This window comes from Lissotriton vulgaris, chromosome 1_1, assembly GCF_964263255.1.
Source record: "Lissotriton vulgaris chromosome 1_1, aLisVul1.2, whole genome shotgun sequence".
NCBI lineage: Eukaryota > Metazoa > Chordata > Amphibia > Caudata > Salamandridae > Lissotriton > Lissotriton vulgaris.
Window position 1 is genome coordinate 1,063,481,351 of NC_141685.1, and position 26,303 is coordinate 1,063,507,653.

Genomic DNA, 26,303 nt, shown 5'->3' on the forward strand with positions numbered 1-26,303 from the left:
CAGGGGTCTTAAGTTATATATATATATAGGTAACGATCCATAGGAACGAATTGATAAACTTTGACACAAATGGCATATCAACCAGCGCATTGAAATCTAAAATGAATACAGTTCTGGTGGGTAACTGGGCATAAAAAGTCTTTTTACCAAAGGCGCTTTGGAGGGAGAATAATGCAGAGAAATAATAGTACTTTGGCAACGTTTGATTCCAGTGCCACTGCATTCAAATTCGTGGTCTTAACTTGGCCATTAGCATGTTTTAATAAACATTGTTTTTAAGAGATACAGTTTATCAAGCAAGTTCAAAACTATATAATCCCAGAAAGTACTAGAGATGAACAGCGCATCTATTGGACTGATGCAAAATGATTCCGACGCCGAGTACAGACTCTATAATGTTCTCCACTGATAACTTCTCCCAGTAATTTCGTTTCATTGTATCGCTAGGCTTTTCTTGTTCTCAGCTGTGTGAGGTGTTCCAAAGGGCCACTAGTCCTTGTTTGCGCCATGCCAAAACGACTTCAAAGATACAACACGCCTCCACGTGAGAGAGACCAATAAGGACCCAAAGAGACTGCGAAATCCAACAAATATCAAACGCAATACTCCTGGACTCCCCTAACTACCTTTCTGCTATTGTGGAGCTGAGGCCCCATCTGGTTTGTTATGTCTGATCTTGTCTGGCTCGTATCATCAGCCCCCACCACTGAGAGAGAAGCCTGTGTCCAATGCAGAGGGTGTGGCCTTAATGTACATCCACATCCTGTGTCTGTCCCTTCCCAAAACACCTATTTGTGTTATTTTCTATAAATACTCAATATACTCTTGGGCGCTAATGTATTGCCATATAGACACAATAACCTGGAAGAAAATTATATATATATATATATATATATATATATATATATATATATATATATATATATATATATATATATATATATATATATATATATATATATATATATATATATATATATATTACCTCCTGGCGGTCGCCAGTAGGTAGTTATAGTTAGGATTGTTTTCCATAGGAAATCCGCAACATTCTGTTGGGAATAACTTTGGCGCCGGTTGAGGAATCTGCCTGTAATTTTCCTTAAATTTGCCTCGCTGCGCTCCGCTCCTTCCCTGAAAGTTTGGGGGGATTCGTCAAGCGGGGGCCGAGATAAAAGGGGGGTCCCAAAACGTGTTTTCCCCATGTTAATTTCCATAGGGCGTTGGACTCACTTTTAGCCTGAACGGCTGAATGGATTTCCACCAAACTTGGCAAAATTGTAGGGACTGGTAGCCCGATGTGCCTTTGCTATGTCTCAAGATATGCGCTCCAGTGGATTTTGAGTAATTTAGGTTCCAAAAAATATATATATCTATAAGCGCGCACCAGTACGCGCACCGGGGCGCGCTCCAGCGCGCAACGCAAGTTTACAAGCGGAAAGCTGATTGGCTCTCGGGTGTCTGTCAACATTCCAAACAGTCCGGAGCGGCCGCCATCTTATGTCTCGGTAGGATCGAAACACAAGAGGTGGCAAAAACAAAGGGGGAAATGACCAAAAGGGGGCAGGGTAGACCCCCCCTGATCCCCTAGGTTTGATGTGGGGGCCATAAAAGGGCCCAAAGGGGCAAAAACATTATTTTTTTCTTTGGACTTGCGCAGGGGGAGCGCCCGGCACGCGCACCGGGGAGCATACCGGGGAGCGTACCATGGGGAAAAAAGAATGACAACAGAGTTTTTTTAAAATGTAGCATTTTTTTTATAAATTGAAGGTAGTTCTAAAAAGAACTGTTTTTTTTATTCTTTTTGTTGTTTTATATTTTTTTTATTGTTTTTTGGAACATTTTTTACTTTTTTTGGCTTTTATGAACAATTTTATATATATTTTTTTATTTTTATGGGGACAAACAAAAAACAGGGAATTGTAAATGGCTCAACTGGAGCAAAAAAAAAACAGGAAAAAATTAGGGTTTGTTTTTGCACTTGTGGTTGTCTCCAGCACGGTTAATCCGTTTAATACTTTGCTCTCCATAGCAAATTGTCCTTCCACAAAATTCGCAAACTATTTTGAAATCTCCAAACTGGGTTTGGATGTTTGGGACCATCTCACTTGTCTCTGGACCCGATGGAGTGGGTTGCTTACTTTGGGAGGTGCTGGGAGAAGATTGGGGAGGGTTTCTGGTCAGTTCTCTGACCTCTGCCGCAGCATAGTTGTTTGGATGCCGGCGTTGCATGTGGCGAATCATGGTGTTGTTGCCAAAAGAATACTTTTTGGCAGGGTTCCCCCTGGAAAGTACAGTGCCACAGATCAGACAAGTAACCTTTGGCGCATTAACTTTCTTGAGGCCCCTTGGGATTTTAAAAAACTCCCAGACAATGTGCTCCTTTGGCTTATAGGTGGTAGTCTTTTCAGGCAGGTACCACCTCTCCTCCTCCTCCTCCTCCTCCTCCTCCTCCTCCTCCTCCTCCTCCTCCTCCTCCTCCTCTTCTTCTTCTCCACCACTGTGGTGTTGTGGTGGTCCTTGTGGTGGTGGTGGTTGAGATGCTCCTGCTGCTGCTTCTACTGTAGCCATTTCTCAGTACAAATAGGTACAAATAGGTCTGCAAACAGGTCTTCCTCAGTCAAAGTAAAAAGTGAGAATGAGGAAAAAAGGTGGGGGCTTTTATCATTTGGAAAACAAATCTGTCCTGAACCAATGAAAAGTGTTATTTTCAGGTCACATGACCCGGGCTTTCTTCATTTGGAAACCAAAACTTTCCTGAACCAATGAAAAGTGTTATTATTAGGTCACAGGACCCGACGCGCTTACGCTACGCGCCCCGGGGCGCTTACGTAGCCCGATCATATGAGCTCGAGTGCTTCCGAGTGCGCTTACCCCGTGCGTATCACGCGGACGCGGCTACGCGATACGTCACGATGATGTTTTCGTTCGCGGTAATAGCACAAACAGGACGCGCACCGGGGCGCGCCGGAAGACTGCGCTTACCGGTGCGCTCATCGGTACGCGCACCGGGAGCACTCCAGGGCAAAAAAAAAACAAACAAAAAAAAACATGAACAAATTTACATAAAAAAAATAGTATTACATAAATATACAATATAGGATTCATTATAAAAAATATTATATTTCATAGCTATAGAAATTTGCTATTAAAAAACTTTTGAAATTCACTGAAAAAAACATAGGTTTGAGGCCCTATATATAGTTAGGAATTAGCATTTAAAAAACCTATGAAATTCACTGAAAAAACCATAGGTTTCACACCAGTTATAGTTAGGAATTAGCATTTAAAAAACCTATTAAATTCACTGAAAAAACCATAGGTTTCACACCAGTTATAGTTAGCTGGAAATGTTACTGACATAAAACCATTGAAATTCCCACGTTATAGTTAGTTGGACTCACTATAACTTGCGTGCCTGCAATGCACTGCTGATGACGTCACATATTACATCACTCATGACATGGTCAGTGACATCACTCATGACATCACTGATGACACCATCCTTGTGACAGAGTGACAGACCTCCTTTCAGTGTAATGTAACCCTTGAAACACATATTCAAAAATAGAAACTAACATTTTCAAAAACATGGAGATACCCATACCAGTTACAACAACTAATTCAGTAATTCCACCATCTATATACACATCCACTCATTCACCAACAGTTCTATGTAGTCACTCATACATATACTCACTCATCATATATAGTGATACACCTATACATCCTGTTACACACCGACAGTCATCCAAAAGTTACTCACACACATACTCACACATGCAAATAAACTATTGAACATCCATTTATTTGCATATACAGCTATACACACACTACCACCTTACTTCTAAGGAAACTTACACATACTTACTCTCTTAAACAATCACTTATAGAAACACATACTTATTTAAACAGGAACTCTTACAATCTCTCACTCTCACATATACTCACTTATATACATCAATACTCACATATACTAGATTAAAACATATGTCGTTACTGATAAAGACACTAGTGAGACAGTCATTCACTCACTAACACACACATATACACACTCATCCACCCATACAGTTCTGCACATATGCTGTCTTCAAAACACATACAAACAGTGAGTCAGTCATTGATGCATCTATGTGCTAAGTAATACCCCCACCAAACCATACAGACACTCATACTGACACTAAAAAAAATCTAATAACCCATATACACACACATGTAGCTACTCACCAACCCATGCAGCCACTTATATACAAAGTGAAACACTGATACATATATTTAAATATTTAAACATTACTCGCTAATATATGTATTCACTAAGATACACTTAATAAGCCAGTTAACCAATCAATTAAAAAAAAAACATCCATTTAGACACTTATTTAAACATTTATTCTTCCATCGTCCTTTACATATACATATATAAAACATATTTATTTTTCAGAAAGACACACATTCACTGGATGGTGTCATCAGTGATGTCATGAGTGATGTCACTGACCATGTCATGAGTGATGTAATATGTGACGTCATCAGCAGTGCATTGCAGGCGCGCAAGTTATAGTGAATCCAACTAACTATAACGTGGGAATTTCAATGGTTTTATGTCAGTAAAATTTCCAGCTAACTATAACTGGTGTGAAACCTATGGTTTTTTCAGTGAATATATATATATATATATATATATATATATATATATATATATGTAGCAAAGAGGTTTCTCTATTGTACATATATATATATATATACCAACTGGCGGTCGCCAGTAGGTAGTTATAGTTAGGACCTAGTTTCCATATAGGAAAAGTGTTTTTTGACTTACTTATATCTTTGGCACCGTTTGACGAATCTTGACAAAATGTTCCAAAAAAAGTGTGCTGGTTATTTTTGCTGCACATGGAAAGTTTCGGGGTAATCCATTGAGAGGGGCGCCGCGAAAAATGGGGGGGTCATAAAACATGTGTTTCCATTGATAATTCCCATTGGAACTTTAGATATGGTTACAGCTGAATGGAATTACACCAAATTTGGTAGAAAGGTAGCTGTTGATCCTGAAAGCCCCTTTTTTGTAAATTGGCATAAATCCATACAGTAGTTTTGAAAATATGAAGTAAAGTCCCAATTTGTATATATAAGGATGTGAATTCGTTAAGGATCCGACAGTCCCCATGCTCAAATCTGATTGACTGCCAACACTTCAAACCAGGAAGTGTTGGCAGTCATCTGGGGACTTGGCTTGAGCCAAGCGCAAAAATAAAATGTAAAAATAAGAGAAGGGGTCAGGGTATGAACACCCTGACTCCCTAGGCCTCTTTGGGGGGGTCCAGCGGGACACAGCCAGGGTAAAAATTTGTTAAAAAAAAAAATCAGAGGGAGTTGCCCTGGAGCAGTGACTCCCACCGATTTTTAAAAAGTGATGCGCAGGCTCCTGAGCTTCTCTAATATTTAGCCCCGGATGGGCCAGGTCCTGGTGTCATGTGGCCATTTTTCTTTTTATGAAATGGGGGAGTCTCGCAGACCCCGAGCCCCGTGGACCATCACCTCAGTGAGGCTTATTTATAATTAATGGGCGGTTTCGCACACCCCCAGGAACCGCAACGTCCCGGGGCTATAGTTTAAATTAAGGCGGGAGGGGCACTACGGCCTCCCAACGCACACATGCCCAGGGATCGCCAGATCTCTGGGGCTAAAATGAGACAATTCAGGGGGGCCTCACAGACCCCCTGGTTCCCCGGGGACCACCACCGGGGCTGTTTAATGTATAGTGGGGGGCCTCACGGATTCCCCGGGCAATGGAGACCCAGGGCCAAAATCAATGCTTTTGAACATGGAAGGGGGGCCATGTGGCCCCCCACCAAGGCCATTCTCGGCCATGGGGACTGTCACCTCTCCTGGGCAGGCCCTAAAGGGGGGGGGTTGCATGACTTCCCTCCTGGAGCCAATAATGGCCCTGGGGACAGTCACCCTCCTGGGCCATGTCCTCCGATGTCCTGGAGTGCCTATATCTGTTTGCTGTGGCTTGCCGAGAGCTTTGCTGCTCCCGCCAAGTCACAACAAAAGCTCAAATTCAAGCAAGCATGAGCATTGAAAATGCTCTAGCTTGCTATAAGCTGAGCAGAATTGCTTTTAGACACAGGGAGCTGCATGTTTAGCAGCTTCCTAAGTCTGAAAGCAGTGACGGGCCACGCAAACCCCCTCCTCTTTTATAAATAAAAAATAAATAAAAGGTCTGGTTCCTTGGGATGGAGTCCCAGGCTGGAGGGCGTCCGCGTGGCTCAGTCCCCCTTTTATAATATCTGGGTCCCCTATTGATACCTCCAGTAAGTCCCGCACAGCGGGATTGCTGAGAGCTGATCAGAGGCCCCACCCCCTTTCCCCAACACTCCGCAAACGTGGCTCTGGATGCACTACTAGTTGGGGATGAATTCCTCTTGGATGCTGAGGGTCCCCGAGGGCAAGAACCCTTCCTGTTAGCTCCAGTAAGTCCCACATAGCGGGATTGAGGAGAGCTGGTCAGAGGTTCCACCCCTCCTTCTCCTTGAGTTTGCAAACGTGGCTCTGGATGCACTACTAGTTGGGGACGAATTCCTCTTGGATGCTGAGGGTCCTTGGGAGCCACAAACCCCCTTATGATACCTCCAGTAAGTCCCACACAGCGGGATTGCTGAGAGCTGGTCAGAGGCCCCACCCCTTTCTCCAACACACTGAAAATGCACCTCCTGGTGTACTACTGGTTGGAGGATGAAATCCCCTTGGATGCTGAGGGTCCTTGAGGGCCAAGAACCCTTCCTGTTAGCTCCAGTAACCCCACATAGCGGGATTGCGGAGAGCTGGTCGGAGGCCTCACCTCCCCTTCTCCTCAACTTTGCAAACGTGGCTCTGGATGCACTACTAGTTGGGGGATGAGTTCCTCTTGGAGGCTGAGGGTGCTTGGGGGATACAAACCCCTCCTGATACCTCCAATAAGTCCCACAAAGTGGGATTGCTGAGAGCTGGTCAGAGGCCCCGGTATAGAGACAAAATATCGACTCCAAAATATCGACTGGACATAATATCGAGTTTTAAATATAGACTGGACAACATATCGACTGGACATAATATCGACTACAAAAATATCGTTTTTCAGGTAAGTGAAGTAATATCGACTGTATAAAATATAGATAGCAAAAATATCGATTTTTTAATAATATATAATATTTTATAGTGTATTTTTATGTAATAATATGTGTGAATAGTGTGTATTAATGTTATTAAATATTTTATTACATGAATTTTGTTTTGATAATAATTGCGTAATGTAATTCTGTAGCGGGTTGTGGGTTTATAGGGGAATAGGGTGGGAAGTAATTTAATAATAATTAATTAATTAATATATGTTTGTTAATATTTTTAATTAATAATTAATTGATAATTAATTAATATTAATTAGTTAATTAATTAATATAATTTTGAATATATTTTGTATTAGTAAATAATTGTTAATTAATTAATTGTAATTAGTTAATTACATTAATTAGAGTACATTTTTTATATATATAATTTTGTGTTATTTTTAAGTAATTAATTTTGATAAAATAATATTAATTATTAAAATAATTACACCTAATGTTCTAATATATTTACTTTATTGTTATTGTTAATTAATAATTAATTGGTAATTAAATAATATTGATACATTTTGGGTAAAGGAGCATTTTTAGGGTTCAGGGTCAGTTTTCAGTTCATGGGTAAAGGGGTATTTTTAGGGTTCAGGGTCAGTTTTCAGTTCATGGGTAGAGGGGTATTTTTAGGGTTCGGGGTCAGTTTTCAGGTCATGGGTAAAGGGGTATTTTTAGGGTTCAGGGTCAGTTTTCAGTTCATGGGTAAAGGGGTATTTTTAGGGTTCAGGGTCAGTTTTCAGTTCATGGGTAAAGGGGTATTTTTAGGGTTCGGGGTCAGTTTTCAGGTCATGGGTAAAGGGGTATTTTTAGGGTTCAGGGTCAGTTTTCAGGTCATGGGTAAAGGGGTATTTTTAGGGTTCAGGGTCAGTTTTCAGTTCATGGGTAAAGGGGTATTTTTAGGGTTCAGGGTCAGTTTTCAGGTCATGGGTAAAGGGGTATTTTTAGGGTTCAGGGTCAGTTTTCAGGTCATGGGTAAAGGGGTATTTTTAGGGTTCAGGGTCAGTTTTGGGTTTTTGGGTAAAGGGGTATTTTTAGGGTTCTGGGTCAGTTTTGGGTTTTTGGGTAAAGGGGTATTTTTAGGGTTCAGGGTCAACAAATAAGATTTTAAAAAATTATTTTTATTATTTTCATTTATTATTTTATTATTATAATTTAATTTAAGTCGTTTTAAGTATATTTTAGTAATTAAAATTTAATATTAATTTAATTTAACACTGTTTTTAATAAAGTCGATATTTTTTACATCTATATTTTTGTTAACGATATTTTGTACTCGATATTTTTGTACTTACCTGTTTGTAGATACAAACTCGATATTTTGACTGTCGATATTTTGTCCACGATATTTTGGCAAGTCGATATTTTGTCAGTCGATATTATTTCAGTGATCCAGAGGCCCCACCACCTTTCTCCAACACTCTGCAAACGCACCTCCTGGTGCACTACTGATTGGGGGATGAAATCCCCTTGGATGCTGAGGGTCCCTGAGGGCCAAGAACCCTTCCCGTTAGCTCCAGTAAGTCCTACATAGCGGGATTGCGGAGAGCTGGTCAGAGGACCACCACCCCTTCTCCTCGACTTTGCAAACGTGGCTCTGGATGCACTACTAGTTGGGGGATGAATACCTCTTGGATGCTGAGGGTCCTTGACCAAGAACCTCTCTTGTTACCTCCAGTAAGTCTCACACAGCTACCAACCCCCTTTCACCACCACTTCACAAACGCGCCTACTGGTTAAATAACCATAGAAATTCACTTAAGAAAACCAAAGGTTACAGGGGCGTTAAAGTTAGAAAACACAATTAAAAAAAACTTAGAAATGCACAAAAAAACACAGACCCATACAAGTACTCACACATCCACTCACCCTCCCACCCATACAGCCATTCAGACAGACACATTCTCTCCAATACAGCCAGTCATGCATCAACTCACTTAACCAAACTCCCACTAAAAGAGCCACTCACTTCCCCATACAGCACATTTACACATCCAGTCACTCATTCATATAACCATTCAGACACCAACTCACTCGCCCATAAAGTCACTCATACACCCACTCACACACCCATACTGCCACTCGCACAGCCACTCACTCACCCACACGCACGGCAACTCACACACCCAATTATACACCCATTCACACACCCATATAGCCACTCAGACACCCACTTACACACGGATGAACACAGCCACTCACATATTATATGTTAAAAGTAGCATCACTCCTTATTAGTACACTTAGGATCCTAATTAAACTTTTGTAGTAGCTTACTATATATGTTTAACACTCATAAATTCTAAGAAAACACTTACACTGACTGGATGTGGTCATGAGTGATGTCATTAGAGATGGCATGAGTGATGCAATATGTGAGGTCATAAGCAGTGCATTGCGGGAGCGTAAGTTATAGTTAGCTCAGGTAACTATAACAGCTGAATTTCTATGGTTTTGTACGAGTGAAATCTGAGTATAACTATAATGTCCCTGTAACCTTTGGGTTTTTATTCTGTGAATATCTAAGGTTTTTTAAAATTCTGTTCCCTAATTATATTGTCCCTGTACCCTTTGTTTTTTTAAGTGAATATTCAGCAAAAATAGTAGTCAACAACTTTCAGCCTGTGCTGCAGCTTCCTTTACCAGCAGTAGTCACTACACAATCCATTAACTTTTTCATATTTCACCAAACATTACATTACACTAGCCCAGCATGCCATCGTAACAGTCAGGTTTACAAATTTCTAGAAAAAAAAAAAGTTCCCAGCCTCCAGGAATGGTAGCTGCTTTATTAGGTCTGACGTTGAACATTTGATTTTGTTAAAATTATATATGTAATATACTTATAGGGACTTTCAAAAATCCCTTGGTCTCTTGCGTCTTTCACATTTTACTTCCACCTTATACAGCTTACAGAATGGGGCAATGAATCTACTTACTTTAGCCTTTGGGTAAACTTCACTGTGACTGACGGCATTCTGATCTTTCACAAGGAGCACCTCAGCACAAAAAAATTGTTCCCTTCACTGCCAAGGATTAGTGCCTGTGTCTGGTTGCATCACTTTAGCACCACGCAACGGGGTGCAAAAGTGACGCAACCCTTAAGATGCAAATTATCAAGCCACACAAGGCGACCTTGCGTGGCCCTGTGTGACATGATAAATCCAGAGTATTGCAATGCAGTGCAATACACTGCGTTACATTACTCTGACCCGTGGGGGGGGGGGTCGTTCCATGGGTGGTGCGTGGGTGTTTCTATGCACAACCCATGGATTTTGATGCATTCCCAGATTTACCATAAGTGGTAGACCTGGGAATACGCCAAAACTGCTAAACCTCCACAGGTAAGGCATAACGAAGAGAAATATGTTAATTTCTCCTTGTTTTTTTTTCTCTTTCTATGTGTGCTGCATTCTTCAGACCACAAAGAAAGAGGGAAATGACTCAGGGGATAGTTTTTGTGCAGGAAGGTGCTAACAATGCAGGCACCCTTGCACCATGGTGCAAGAGTGCCTGCTTTGGCGCTAGGCAGCAGATTGTGCGTCAGTGCTGTGAAAAGGCAGGATTGAGCCAAACAATGTTAGGTACAGCGCATTCCTGCACTTTCCCTATTATGCAGCACAGCAAGGTGACTTGTTGCACTGTGTGATATAATGATTAATATGCCCCTCAGTTTATTTCACGAAAATTGCTATCTTGAACTTCTGAAATCTGGAGATATTGTGTTTTATTTACATTGTTTATACAAAACCACAACAAAATAGAGGGTGTGCAGACAGAATATCGAATAAAAAATATTGAGTTGCACAAATATCGAGTAAAAAATATTGTGGTTCGGAAATATCGGCAGTGCAAAAAAACGATGGATTTAGGTGAATGTATGACATTGTTCTGCATTCTGTCCATCAACTGTTGTTTTTGCATTTGTGACCCCGAGTGGGATGGGTATGCTCAGACGTGAGTCCCATGCTCTCCACACCACTGGAGTCAAGCTATCCTGGCTGAAGACGGCTGATAGCCAGAAACCGGTCCTAGGATACTTGATTCCGATCCAGGAAAGACATGGCTTGGCAGTTCGGGCTGGACTGTTCACATGAGGCACAGGGTCAAGGGTGATTTGCATATGGCCATGTCCGAACTGGGGTGGTGTGGAGTGAAAAAACACGATGGATTTAGGCCCAGATCTCTGTACTGGGGTGAATGTATGACATTGTTCTGCATTCTGTCCATCAACTGTTGTTTTTGCATTTGTGACCCCAAGTGGGATGGGTATGCTCAGACGTGAGTACCATGCTCTCCACACCACTGGAGTCAAGCTATCCTGGCTGAAGACAGCTGATAGCCAGAAACCGGTCCTAGGATGCTTGATTCCGGTCCAGGAAAAATATGGCTTGGCAGTTCGGGCTGGACTGTTCCCATGAGGCACAGGGTCAAGGCTGATTTGCATATGGCCATGCCCGAACTGGGGTGTTGTGGAGTGCAAAAAAAAAACGATGGATTTAGGCCCAGATCTCTGTACTGGGGTGAATGTATGACATTGTTCTGCATTCTGTCCATCAACTGTTATTTCAGAAATATTCACAGCAAGAATATCGTGGTCAAGAATGTCGACTTATGGTAAGTAATATCGACTTAAAAAATATTGAAGTGTTTAATATCATTTACTAACATATAGCTGTTAAAAATACAGTTTTTTAAATGAATTTGATGTATTTTAGTATATATTTTATATGTATGTGATGGAGTTTCTTTTTAGTTCCGTAGCAGGATGTGGGTTTATTGGGGAATTGAGTGGGAAGTAATTTATTTATATTAAATTAATTGATTAACTTTTATTTATTAATATATTTTTAATTGAGATTTTATAGTTTTAAATTTGTAAAGTAATTTATTATTAAATAATTAATAATTGATTGTTATTTTTAATTAATTAATTAATTGGTAATTAATTATGGTAATTGTGTAATTCATTTTAGGTGTGTCTTGTGGTGTTTATAGATGTAAAAGGTGGGAAGTGATTTATTTTTAAATTATGAATTAATTGGTTGTTAATTAATCGTAATTAATTGGTAACTATGATCATTGTGTAATTAATTGTAGATGTGTGTTGTGGTGTTTATAGGTGTAAAGGGTGGGAGCACATTTAATTTTAATTTATGAATTAATTGGTTAATTCATTTTAATTATTGGTAATTAATTATGGTAATTGTGTAAATCATGTGTGTTTTGGGGTTTATAGGGGTAAAGGGTGTTTATTTATAAAGTGTTTGTCAATTGATAATAATTAAATTAATAAACATTTTACAATGGTTGTGTAATTTATTTTAGGTGTGTGTTGTGGTGTTTCTAGGAGTAAAGAGTGGAAAGTAATTTGTGTTTAATTAATATATAGTTGTTAAGTAATGTTAATTATTTGATATTTATTTTGGGTAGTTTATTTTTTGGTGTTGTTTTTACTTTTAAAGGGGTAAAGGGTGGGTATTAAATACATTTTATTTACTTCATTATTAGTTGTTAACAGTAATAGTTTTTAATTTAAATGTAAGTTTTAATTGTGTTTTTTATTTTATAGTTTAATTTAGGGGTGTGTTGTGGATATTATAGTGTTAAAGTGTGTGTAGTCAATTAATGTTTATTAGTTCTTTTTATAAATATTTTTTAATTGAACATAAATTATGTTAATTATAGAAGTAAGTTTAATGTAATACGTTGCAGGGTTTTGTTTTTGGTGTGGGGTTATCGGGTAGGAAATACAATAAATACATTTATGTATTGAATAATTTGTTTGTTTGTGAATATTTTCTAGTTTAAAAAATACCTAAAAAAATGTATGTATTATTTTATATAATATTTGTAGGTTTTTGTTATATGTAATTATTATTAAAATATGTTTTTTGTATATATTTAATATATTTTATTTTTCATTTTAAAATATTGTTTATTTATTTATTTAAAGTTTTTTTATATATATATATATTTATTTTTTACTGTCTCTCCGCTATCCTACATTTTCCCTAATGTTGCACTCACTGGAGTGGGAATAGTACATTTTACCTCTCCGCTATCCAGCACGTTCCCTATTGTTGCACTTGCTGGAGTGCAAGTAGTAATTTTTATCCCTCCGCCATCCAACACTTTTCCTTCTGTTGCACTCAGTGGAGTGGGAATAGTTAATTGTACACCTCCGCTATCTAACACTTTCCCTACTGTTGCACTCACTGGAGTTGGAATAGCAATTTTAACCCCTCCGCTATCCAACACTTTCCCCACTGTTGCACTCACCGGAGTGGGAATATATTTTTTTACCCCTCTGCTATCCAACACTTATCCTACTCTTACATTCAGTGGAGTGGGAATAGTAATTTTTACCCCTCCGCTATCCAACACTTTCCTTACTGTTCGAGTCTTGGGAGTGGGAATAGTAATTTTTGCTCCTCCGCTATCTAACACTTTCACTACTGTTGCTCTCAGTGGAGTGGGAATGGTAAATGTTACCCCTCTGCTATCCAACACTTTCCCTACTGTTGCACTCACTGGAGTTGGAATAGTAATTTTTACCCCTCCGCTATCCAACACGTTCCCTACTGTTGCACTCACTGGAGTTGGAATAGTAATTTTTACCCCTCGGCTATCCAACACTTATCCTACTCTTATATTCAGTGGAGTGGGAATAGTAATTTTTACCCCTCCGCTATCTAACACTTTCCTTACTGTTGCAGTCTTTGGAGTTGGAATAGTAATTGTTGCTCCTCCGCTATCTAACACTTTCACTACTGTTGCTCTCAGTGGAGTGGGAATGGTAAATGTTACCTCTCTGCTATCCAACACTTTCTCTAATGTTACACTCACTGGAGTTGGAATAGTAAATGTAATTCCTCCGCTATCCAACACTTACTCTACTGTTGGGCTCACTGGAGTGGGAATAGTTATTTTTACCCTTTTGCTATCCATTATTTCCCCTACTGTTGCATTGATTCTATTTTGAAATTTTAGTTTAAATATTTTTTAAGAGTTTCATGTTTTAATTTATTATAGATTTTAGTTTTTTTATATTTTAAATCATTAATATATGTTTTTATTTTGTATACTATTTTATACTTTTAACAAATTAAAAATAATAGTTTATTAATTGGTTTAAAGTAAATATAAATGTCTAAATTATTATGTTTGTGTGTTAATCTTTTTTAAGTTAAGTTCATTTGATATTTTTATTAAAATGTATATTCAAATAATTTTATTTTGTTACCATTATTTTAATATTCATTATATTTAATATGTATTATTTTATATTTATATAAAAGTCGATATTTTATACATCTATTTTGTTTACAATTATATATTTTAGTTAATATTTTTGTACTTACCTGTTTATGTATAGGAGTTGATATTTTTGTTGGCTATATTTTTAACATCGATGTGTCAGTGAACCGAAATAGTGATATCGGTCTGCGTTTACCTATCATAGTATGCTATGATGAGTAAACTGTCGTAAATCAACAATTTTTCCACTGCATTAGACTCACAGTTTCCCCTGCTTCTTTTAAGGTGGGTGGGGAGGGACCACTGATTGATCGCCGGTAGAGTTGCTAGGCAATCAAAGACACCACTTAACCTGCCAGTTAAAGGCTTGCCACCTTTCATGCATCGAAAGCTTCCCCCTATTTATGACGGTACTCCAGATGCATATCTCCTTGTCTGGGTCCTGGCGAGAAAACATTTGCTGCATTTCAGACCCAAGGAGGGGAAAGCATTTAGTGGCCCAAACACACTGTGAGAGAACTTTAGCCCATCAAGAAACAAACCCCCTGAAAAGCAAAATTGAATGCTGTGACCATCGCAGCAACATGGTAGCCTGCTTAGCGTTCTGCTTTGCAGAAAGTGCCTCTTCCCACATGTTAGATATACACTTTCGACGAATGGATCCTCACAAGACAGGCGAGCATCTCTCGATATGTTGGACTGCTATCTGTGGGGGTGGAAGTGAGGGTCTTTGCTGACCTGACTGGCTGCCCATCATAGAAAGAACAACATTTGCCATGGTGTAAATACTGTATTCTTCATTCTTTATTGCACAAAGATCAAAAAAGGGTCAAACGGACTTGCACTGTTTATAGAAGTCCCTCTGTGCCCCCAGGCTAAGTAGGATACTATCAGATGATCTTTCCAGATTGTGGAGAAGTAATACTAACTGCTCAAGAGGTGCCAGGGGGCATTTAAAAGCTCCTGGGAAGTGCCCAGTAAGATTCTTTCTCTCTTCAATAATCACATTTAATAGGTCCTCCTCTTGCTCCCCACTCCGCCCTTCCAGTGACTGCAGTTTACAGAGTCACGTTGCTCAGGTGATGGGACAAAACAGTAAGCGGGCGGGTATTCAGTATCAGATGAATAAATGATTGAAAAGGTGGGCCAGGAGGTCCATACCTGAGGTTGGTGGTAAGCTAGGAGGTTGACTAGCCCAGCAGGAGTGGGCCTCAGGAGCTCACCTTCCTCTCCTGACTCTTTGCCATTCCTGATGCCATTTGCAGTCCTTCCCCTTGCTCCTTCATGGCCTGCAGTTGAGTAGCAACATAAGTGTGCTCTCCACTTTGCTGCTGGGGTTTGAATTTAATTAGAGCATAGCAGGCTGCGTGTCCCCCAGAATCATCTGCTATCTGTATGTATTTAAACAGCAGATGCGTTTCTGCAAGAACCACTTCATAGCAATGAAAACAATATTACATAGGGTAGTGTCAGATTAGGTGAATAAATAATTAGAGAAGGTCTTTGGAAAGAGATGACAATAGCCGGACAATTTATTCCAAGAAATTATTTAGCGGTCATTTTAGTGGGGAGACATGTTGGTTTGAGGAGTTGGGGTCAGGAATGGTTAGCCGGTGTAGCACCCTTGTAGGAGGAGCTGTGCTCTGAGCGTGGTCTTTAAAGAGGAGAGGAGATTCACAGGCGAATCCTTGAAGTGGTGCACAGAGAATTGGGAGGAACCAGGAGAGTATGATTGGTTGAGCAATGGTTGTCTTAGAATAGGTTGTCTTAAATAATCACTCCTAGAGCACCTGTTCTTACATCCCCACCAGTGCTGTTGCACCATCTCTCACCAGAATGCCGCCCACTACAAATTCTTCTAAACCGTTCCTCACATCCCATTTTCATACACAAGGCTCTGCAGCCCGCATGCCTACACAATCACACGGTCAACATTCCAATAACATATCCCACAGATACAACACACATTACCTAATTTGTTCTAAATTCACAAAATCTGCTATTTCCCCATTTATCATATTTTCTTTGTCTTTTTCCACCCTCGTTTTCACTCACCCAATTATGCAGGGCGTTTGATGGACATTCTCCGGTCACGCGGTAAGCGGGGCTACATATCCCTCCTGGAGTCGCTCGAGTTTTACTACCCCGAACAGTTCAGTCGCCTTACTGGCCGGAAGCCAGTTCAGCGGTGCTCTATGATCTTGGGTAAGTATGAAAGGGGGTGGAAAGAAGATTGGGGGAGGACAGGCTGGAATAAGGGACAGTAATGCCCCGTTCACACTGGTATAGCCACAACAAAGCTTATGATTTCTTATTTATCTTGATGTGAGTGGTTGACTCATCTGTGCAATATGCATGTTTCTAAGCACAATTTGTCCCTCTTATATGGATTTGTATTTGAATACAGAACCTGTCTCCTCTGGGACTGGATAGGCTCAAGGAAAGGGGACACAGATACTGATCTCTCTCACCATCATGCTCAAGACATTGTCTACCACTATATTAATTGGGTTAAAAATATGGGAAGACTAAAAAGGGTGTGGCCAGAGAATTGTATCTTTTCAAAAAAACTACACAAGACGCATGGCCTATTTAAATAATGATGCAGCTTAATAACTGTGAAATTGAATGCTGTGCTTGACATGACCACATGAAGAGTGTTCCTGGACAAAGAATGACCGAACTAGGTAGACAAAAAGACATTTATTTTATATAGGTTCATTATTCTGTTCAATACGCAATAAAGCACTTGACAAGGTAAATGCATGAGTACATGGCAATAAGGTTAATATTCATTTGGAATGAAATAATATCTAAGGCCCTACACTGTCCTCCTCGCTTGGGTACAGCAATGTTGCTCAAAGCCAATAGGTCTCACCCATGCAAGATCAATTGACTTTGTTAATTTTTGTTTTTAGCCATGTTGTACAGCAGCGGGTAATGTGCAGCATGGCTGAAAAGTGGAGAACAAAAAACACAGGCCGCATCACTGCTTTTTCTTTTTTGAAGGGACAGTCTCTCTCCGTGTCAAACAATTGAAAACTCCGAAATATATATATATATATTTATTTATTTTTTCACTGAAAAAAACAAACATTACAAGGACGTTATAGTTTGACTCAGATTTCACTTGTACACAACCAACCACGAATATACACTTGTTAGTTAGTTGATCCCCACAGGTAGGGTTTGTATCAATTTTTACACCCAGGTAATTATAGAAAACGACTTCTTCTAGGGGTTTGTTGTCAAGCGTCAGTCTCAAAGAACTTCTTCTGCTACCAAAACACATGACTATAGTCTTGTCACAGTTAACCCGCAAGTCATTTCAGACTCAGAAATCACTTTATTTGATCCATTTTCATACAGATCATGAAATGTTCAAATATATATAATTCATCGATTTTCTGAGTTAAAATTTAAAATATTCAATTTAAACAATCATTAAACACAGTTAAAGGAAGTTATAGTTCATTTTGATCAAGTGTGCAATTTCCTGGTCTTAAAAGAAAGGCATAAAAAGAACGCAACACAATAGCAGACAAGGTGATCAGAGAGCAATCGCAAGAAGAACATTGCCGGGGGACATTGTCTACATTTATATTTGTGCGTGATTGGCAATAAGAACCTTTTGCGATGTTCCAAATAAAACCTACAGAAAAAATTATATGTAAATCAGATTGAGGGGATACCCCATCACAAAGGCAAGACGGTAAGGCTTGTATAGAAAAGATACCTGATGGGTAGCCCAACATAGAAGGTGTAAGATTTAACCAGAACCTAATTAAAATAGATCTATGGCGTGGATTAGTCACCATTGACAGATATGTAGGTTGTCCCTCATTAGTGATCAGACACTCAAAGTAGGCACGCACCGTATGTTTGGGACTATTATTGTTTTGCCTTTTTTCAGCTATGAGATTTAAATGCAAATTTTAATAGCTTTTTTTGAAATGCTCAAGCAATTACTTGGTGTTTCAAAAATAGTTTCTAAACCCGAAGCGATTAAGGTATTTTTAACGTACACGATTAAAGGAATCCCCTGCACATGTTCCAGTGAAAGACAATCTGGAATAAATTGTTGAGTGAGATTAACGAATTCCCTTCTCCAAATGAAGTGCCATAGGAGAATTGGTGCCAAACATATCTGTTCTGATATATAGGGGACATTCAACTCAAGATGGCAATTATAATTTGAGCAGCTTATGGGAAGACTCACCATTTTTTTCCAGGAAGAATCTTATATTGTTTGAATAGCTGCCCGATTAGTATGCATATGCCGGCACCATGGGTAGCTATACTGAGGTAGACTTGGCCAAGTATACTTTTTTAACAACCTCTAGTTTTTTTACCATAACTTTCCTTTTTGATAAAGGAGTATAGGGCGATATTACACTTTTCCAACATTAAGCCTCTGTTAGTCACCACGTTATCATTCTGTCAAATGTCACCCCTAAATAAGAGAAGGTTTCCTTCTGAGACACTTTCTGCCCTGCTGTATAAAAATATCATACTTTCTTTCTCTTGTGTCCACTCACAAAAAAAAGATTTAGCCTTGTTAGTTTGTAAATCTAATTTTTTGCATATTTCACATATCTCTATAAAAGCTTCTGGAGTGCCAGACCAGTGCATGGAAGTAGGACCGCATCATCGCCACAAAGACGTATTGGTATGCCAACCTTATTCATCGAATGAACATCCGGGGTTGATTCTAGCAAGGGAGCTTAAACTCCATTAGTGTAAACTGAGAAAAGAAAAGGGGTTAGAACACACCCTTGACGAACCCCCTATTAATAGGGAACCATCTGGGACACTCTCCCTGCTTACCATAACGGGCACAGGCCGCAGCTCGAGTATATAGCTGTCTGATGAAAGAGATAAGTGCTTCGTCAAACCCATCTCCCTCATAATCCCCCACAAATGGTGATGCACAACACAATCAAATGCTGTGGATAGGTGCATAAAGCCATGTAGAGTTTACCTTGTGTATATTTTGCTAAAAGCAAGCTTAGATTGAGGGACTGGTCCAGTGTGCCTTTACCCTTCTTGAAACCGTATTGGGTCAGAATCCTAACTTTGTTAGTAGAGGCCCATTCCTCGAATCTGTTCAATAGAACTCTACCCATCAGTTTGTCCATAATATCCAAGAGTGAAATGGGCCTGTCATGTTTTGGCTCCGATTTATCGCCCTTTTTAAAGATTGGTATCATAACAGATTTTGACCATGACTCCAGCTGGCCTATGTTGGCTATCACATTAAAAACATTAGTCAAAACTAGGCCCCAGAGGTCCGGAAGCTCAGTAAAAAAATCTATCACTGTTCAGTTCAGACCAGGGGCCTTGTTACTAGAACACTGGGAAAGGGCTTCTCTAATCTCATGGAGCTTAAAAGTGAGAGCAAGGATAGCAATCAACATAACATCTTTCGTGGGTGGATACCCACATTTTTGTGAAGTCGACCACCCATGATTCTTCATCCACATGTCTATCTAGTTTTGGATTTGTAGATGGTTTCAGGAAAGGGGTACCAATCTGAAATCCCTAGAATTGTTTCTAATGGACGCCTGGTGGAGTTGTTCCCAGGCCTCCTCCTTCAGTGTTTTTAGACTGGCCTTCCTTGCTTCTTTGTACTTCTGATCGGCAAGCTTGACCTGAACCATATCTATTGGATCACTCCTAAGGGCATTATGTACATTTGATAGTGATCTTGTGCAGTTTTGGTTGAACCACCTCTGGCCAGTTTGATTTGGGGCGGAGCCTCTTTTTGTTAAATGATAATTTACCTCGAGCAGAATTGACTCAAAGGCAGTCATAACTTTAGTTGGATCGTTATTTGTTTCAAGACAGCACATGATTTTATTATATCTATTAGCTATGACCGAGGGACAATTTCCTCCTTATTAATTTTTCCCCACTTTAATACGATCCCATTTTTCCTTGTTACAAGGCGTTTTATATGGTTTATCTGCTGGACATTGATCCCTTCCCAGAACAATTTACGGGATATATCAAAGTGGTCACTAAATCTAGAAAAAAATAATTTTAGTGTCAGCAATGGACCTTTTAAGTGATGCTGATGCTACAAAAAAAATCAATGGTTGAGCCATTGGCATTAGAGCCAAAGGTTTTTTGTAGCAAGCCTGTGCTTGCAGAAGTGGGAATCATTATTTCTAAATCTTTTATGATAAGGAGTCTGTTAAGAGAGTCACCATCGAGGTTGTAGATGAAATGGGGGATAGCTTCTCCTTCCTCATTGGTTACTCCACATGTCGGTTTATTAGAAAAACTACAGCTGTGTGAGTTAAAAATCACCCATCCATATAACACTAGGGGGCATCATATTACCAAGGGCCTTATCTATACTTTAGCAGGAATTTTTCCCGCTAAAGCGGCGATAATTTTATCGCTCTATTACCTAGCTGTCACTAACACCAGTTAGCGACAGCTTTAAGGAGATAGTGGTCATCTTGGGGCCCACTTTGCATATCAGCGATAATTATAGCTAATGACATGCAAAGTGGGCGTGCCAAGATGTTAGCGACTGGAAACAGTCGCTAACATCGCTAGCTCCTATTATCTACTTTTGGAAATATTCGCGCTAAGCGCGAATATCTCCAAAAGCTAACGCCTGCCAAAAGCAGTTCTTAGCCATGTTATCCAATGGAAGGTGGATAACATGGCTAAGAGCATTGTCACGAGAATGCATGAATATCGCTGATTTTTCAGCGATATTCATGCATTTCGCAGGATTTTTACCGCTTTTGAGATAAACCTTGATAATATCAAGGTATCTCAGCTGTAAAAATCCTCGGTGCTCAGCGATACTATTGAACCCGCTAACCATGCATAGCGATAATTATCGCTATTGCTTGGTAATATGCCCCCTAGGTGTCTTCATGCTGTAATTAAAGAATGCATTCATTTTCCCTTCAAGTAAGTCTGCGACCTTTGATATCTCTCGCCCAAAGTTGTTATTATGATAATTTAGTAAAAGTATTGTATTGCTCCCTGGGCCTTTAAAGTGCAATAGATTATAATATGGAGATTCATTGTGGGAGGACAAGTCTTCCAACCTGAGAGCATTCTTCACCAGTGTCAAGAGGCCACCCCTCGCATGGCCTGACTTTGACAGGATGGCAGGTGTGTGGAACGTGTGATAGCCATCTAAATAGATGGGGCCTATTTCTCATGTCTCTTGTAGACAGATTAGGTTGAAAGTAGTTATATACGTATTCCACTCATGAACAGTCAATTTTAGGCCAAGCCCTGCTATGTTCCATACGATAACCAAATCTAGTCCATATCCACGGTAGGTTGCGTGAGGCAGGGGCGGCCTTAGGCATGTGCAAGCTGTGCACCTGCACAGGGCCACCAAACCCCAGGGGCCACCACGACATTATATATCCTTAATGTAATAATCCTCTGAGTATGGATGCATATTTGCGTGGCGGCCCCTGGCTGGGATTTGGCGGCCTCCGGCTCTGTTCCACTACAAAACACCCTGACCCCCCCCCCCCCCCCCCCCCCCCTCTTCACTGGCCGCAGCGCTCAGCCCCGCCAGGACCCCCTCTTCCGGGGGCCCCTACCTATGCTCCCTGCCCAGGGCCGCCATGAGCCTAGAGCCGCCCCTGCGTAAGGTGCTCCAGCCCATCTGTGGCACTGCTACTTGCTGTGTGGGAAATAGCCCCCTTAGATCTCTGTCAATCGCAGGCTCCCAAATCTGCCAGTACGGCAATTGGTTGCTAGTTGGTACAGGGTTAAATCCTTGCCTCATATGGGGCTAATGAACCAATGAGTGTGAGAGACTAACATAATTTTTGGGCCCTCTTGCCATAGGACGTTGCATTACTGGTTTGCAGAAAAAGCCTAATGGCAGTACAAACATCTGAGATGCCGGTGTTGGGGCTTGGATAGTAGGCTTACGAGATTTCTGGCCCTAAATGGTGACTTGCGGGCGCGGCTTAATATGACACAGTCCCCCCTGAATATTTTTTCTCAGATTGCCACCCAGCCCACCCTTCTCGCCATTAGTATATCAGTGAGGGCTTCCGACCACCCTTGTGTGTGCTTGTAAATCCAATGGCGAGCTTTGAGGATTAATTGGTCAGTTATTTCCTTTTGGGTGCTTTTTAGCTCAGGGGTGTTAGCCAAGATAATCACATAGGGGCAAGCTGGTGGCGGCATGTCTAATCTTGTATAGGGTGTGCCCGCCCTCCCTTCTTGGGGCTAAATTGGGAAATCCCAAATCCCGGGAAAACTGCTAGGACGGCGGATCCTCAGAAGGGATGAGAGCATATTTTAGGGTCCAATGACTTATCTGCTGCATCAGTGGCAGAAGTATAAGGTGTTTTTGATGCATCTTCGACCTTGGTAACAAAAACGTCATTCTTTTGACATTGGCGGCAGCAACCTACTAGCTAATAGTTCCTTAAGTGCTTTGTCAATGCCCTCTAGGCGCTGGAATATTGGATGTAATACCGATGAGATTTTTTCGTAAAATTCAGCCGAGCAGTATGCCAGGGCCGGTTTCAGTTCCCAGTCCGGCCCTGGAACTAATGCTCCTCCTGTAAGTTTTATTTCCAACCAAGTGTTATAATAGAGAGCCATGAAGAAGTTCAGTAGAGTTTGGTTGATGCCCAAGTTTGTTAACTGGACCCATAGTTTGTTTCGATTAACTTTGTCAAAGGACTGAGAATAATCAATAAAGCATACACAGTGATAAATGCCTTTTTAACGTCTTTGGTATTAACAGTTTAAAGGCAGTAATATTATCACATACGGAACAGCCTGGTCTAAAGCCAGTTTGGTTAATGGAAGTAAATGTACTACCAAATTCCCAGTCTTGCAAATGAGAAAGTAAACGCTTGCAAAACATTTCTCTCCAATCCAGGAGGGTAAGTAGGCAGTACTTTTTTGGGTCGTCCTTTCAACCTTTTTTGTAGATTGGTTGGGATGAAGCTCCTTTCCAGGATAGTGTGATTTGTCGTGATTACAAAATACATGAAAACATGTCTATTTAGAAGTTTTGTCCAAGAATTAGGATCAGCTTTTATTATATCCATGGGAATTCCATTCGGGCCTGCGACCTTTGATGTGTGTGCCACTTTTATTAACTCCATTAGTTTTTTCTTAGTAAAACTCAAGTCCAGAGGTAAAAAGTTAGGTATATTTTGATGGTTGGTCCTGCGAGAGTCCCACGATATTGAAAATGAAAAATATAAGGCCCTCTCACTGGTCAAGAAAGCTGTAAATCCCATCGGCCATTATGGTACCCCAGAACAAAGACCCGGTCCTACAGTACCAAGCGATCTTATTGGCTGGCAGCACGGGCCAAAATGTAAAAACAAAAAACTAATTTGTGCCACAGCTACCGCAATACTCCAGCAGGAGTTGTTGTTCAAGCTTCACCACCATGGTACTGCTGTACCATATAAGCTTTCCTGAGGAAGCTCACACAGGTACAGTGATACAATAGGGGTGACGCTTGACTGCCAGTACGCATGAGCACAGCGGTACCTGCGAAAACCACCTGCTCCACACGGCCTTTGGCTGGTCACAGTGGGGTGGGGGGGGGCGGGGTTGCTACCTGCAAGGGTTGGGTGAAGTGCCTGGCCCAGCAGCCAACCTCCTACTGTGCACAGCCTGTGGCCCTGAGCAGCAATGGAGTTGACTATACATGATAAAAAAAACTGAAATGTACTGAAAAAAAAGAAAGGTTAAACTGACGTTATAGTTAAGTAGGGTAAAAAGATCTAACTTTATGTTATAAAAAACAACCTGAAATTCACTGGAAAAAAATTACGTTTAAAGTGACGTTATAGTTGGGTGTTAAATAAGATAAAAAACTAAAGTTTAATAACATACTTAATTATAACGTCACATTAACCTTTATTTTTTTCAGTGATATATATATATGTCTGTTATACATGTGTGCACACTCTTCCTGATTACTTGTTGTAGGTGACCCCACCACTTTTATCCGTAACCCTGACTCGGTACAAGCATGAGGCTTCCTCCCTGTAAACTGCCTGGCCCATCTCACACAAGAAAATGTGAATTTTTTTTATTTTTTTTTGTTCCTCATCTCAACCATGGCTTAGTCCGTCAGCACCGTGGACAGGGAAAAATGGAATATGAGAAATGGACTTGCTGTCTCAGTCCAAGACTGGTTGGGGTGTAATCGTAGTACGAATCCGTCAAAACCCTACAGCAATGTCATTCTCCCAACTAATCTCTGCCCCTTGCGTACCGTTTGACAGATAATTACCATTAACTAGTTTCCACATTGCTATTACCCCAGTTCGCCTAAAAGGAGGGGCGAAAGTGTTAATGCGAAAAGAGTGTATTATGGCTTCGTAATCATTGGAACTGGGGGAAAAAAAAACCAGCTCAAGTAATTAGGACCAATCGAGTTTCAGCCAAAAAGCTCTTTTGTCAGGTTTTCTTGAATTTTGGTTTTAGTTGACCTCATAGCTAGTGGGGATTCTAGCAGGCATGCACATAGGACGAGGCCATGGGCAGACGTGACTCCCTTACTCCATTACTCTGTGGCTCAGCTAGATGTGATATAGCTATATAGGTATGAGTGCTTGGATTAAAACCACAGCCACTGGTAAAACATTGGGAGGCATTTTAGTCCATCACCCTTTTGCTCAGTGCCCATTAACGTCATAGACCAACAATATGTAAATCATTCCTGGTCCTGCCCTAAAAAGTACCGTGAATTACTAGGCCAAAAAACCTGTGCACAAGAACAAAAGCCATGGCAGAAGAATTAAAACTTGAACACCTCTAGGGCTGGAAGGCTCAGAATGGAGATAGTATAGGGATAATTCTCTTATACATTCATTCACCTACATAGCTGGATGACGTCACTGTATTGTTTGAGGTCGGGTCACCAAATTTCCAGTCCTGTACTTTAATGTAACCAATCAGTGTGCTCTGTGATTTGTTGTCTTGTTTCTGTTCAGTTAGGACAAACTGATATCAATGATTGGTTAAAGGAAACCCCTGAACTGTAAAAGTTGAGTTCCAGTGACATGTAGCCACCTGGTAGCCCTGTGTTCAGGGCTAGAGAGCCTCTTGGCTATGTGGCTGGTGGGCCCAGGTGTTTTGCACACAGACTTTCATACCTTCACCTTAAAGTTGACATCTTCGTTTTCTTCCCCTGGCAGATGAAGAGGGCCCAGAGGGCCTCACCCAGTTCCTAATGACTGAGCTCCGGATGCAGCGCTCCCAGCGCAGACAGCGGCTGGTACGGGAACAGCAGCTGACGGCTCAGTGTCAGGCACTCCAGGAGGAGAAGGCCGCCCTCGAGCGGCAGGTGGAGGAGCTGCAGGTTTCCCATCAGCGTCACTCCGTCTTCATGGCTGAGAGGGACCGCGACCTGATGGAGTTGCAGCGCCTGAAAGATGAAAACTACACCCTGGCTCTGCGCTATGCCCAGCTTTCTGAGGAGAAGAACTTGGCCCAGCTACGCAGTAGAGACCTTCAGCTCCAGGTACTGACTGTTTACACTGCACATGGCTAACTGTATGATGTGCTGCAGTGCTTAATTTGAACCGGAGGCTTTCGTTGCTCAGCAGGGCACTTAATCATCAACTTTGGTGCTTTTCATGAGCACCAGTTAAGGACACATTCATTTACGTAGAGATTAAGTGATTTGCCCAGAATCACAGGATGTTGAGCCGATGTCAAGACTCGAACATGGTTCCCTAGCGCCAAAGTCGGCAGCTCTGGCCACTAGGCCACACCCTCTCCCCGCTTTTATTGTTAGTAGTTGATTTTGTTTTAGACGGCTCTAAAAGGAGAAATGGGCTTGTGCAAGCAGCTTCGCGACAAGAAACCCCAACAATTATTTTTTAACAAATTAACCACTGATGCAGGGGTAGG

General features: G+C 40.8%; 1 protein-coding gene across 1 annotated transcript in view; it reads left to right on the forward strand.

The window, feature by feature from the left end:
• Positions 1-26,303, forward strand: part of CARD10 (caspase recruitment domain family member 10) — a 288,602-nt gene that overhangs the window by 99,382 nt on the left and 162,917 nt on the right. Inside the window, exons 3-4 of the mRNA XM_086963072.1 lie at positions 16,479-16,616; positions 25,586-25,911. Of these exons, the coding sequence (XP_086819198.1) occupies positions 16,479-16,616; positions 25,586-25,911 (464 nt within the window). The remainder of the gene's footprint in view (positions 1-16,478; positions 16,617-25,585; positions 25,912-26,303) is intronic.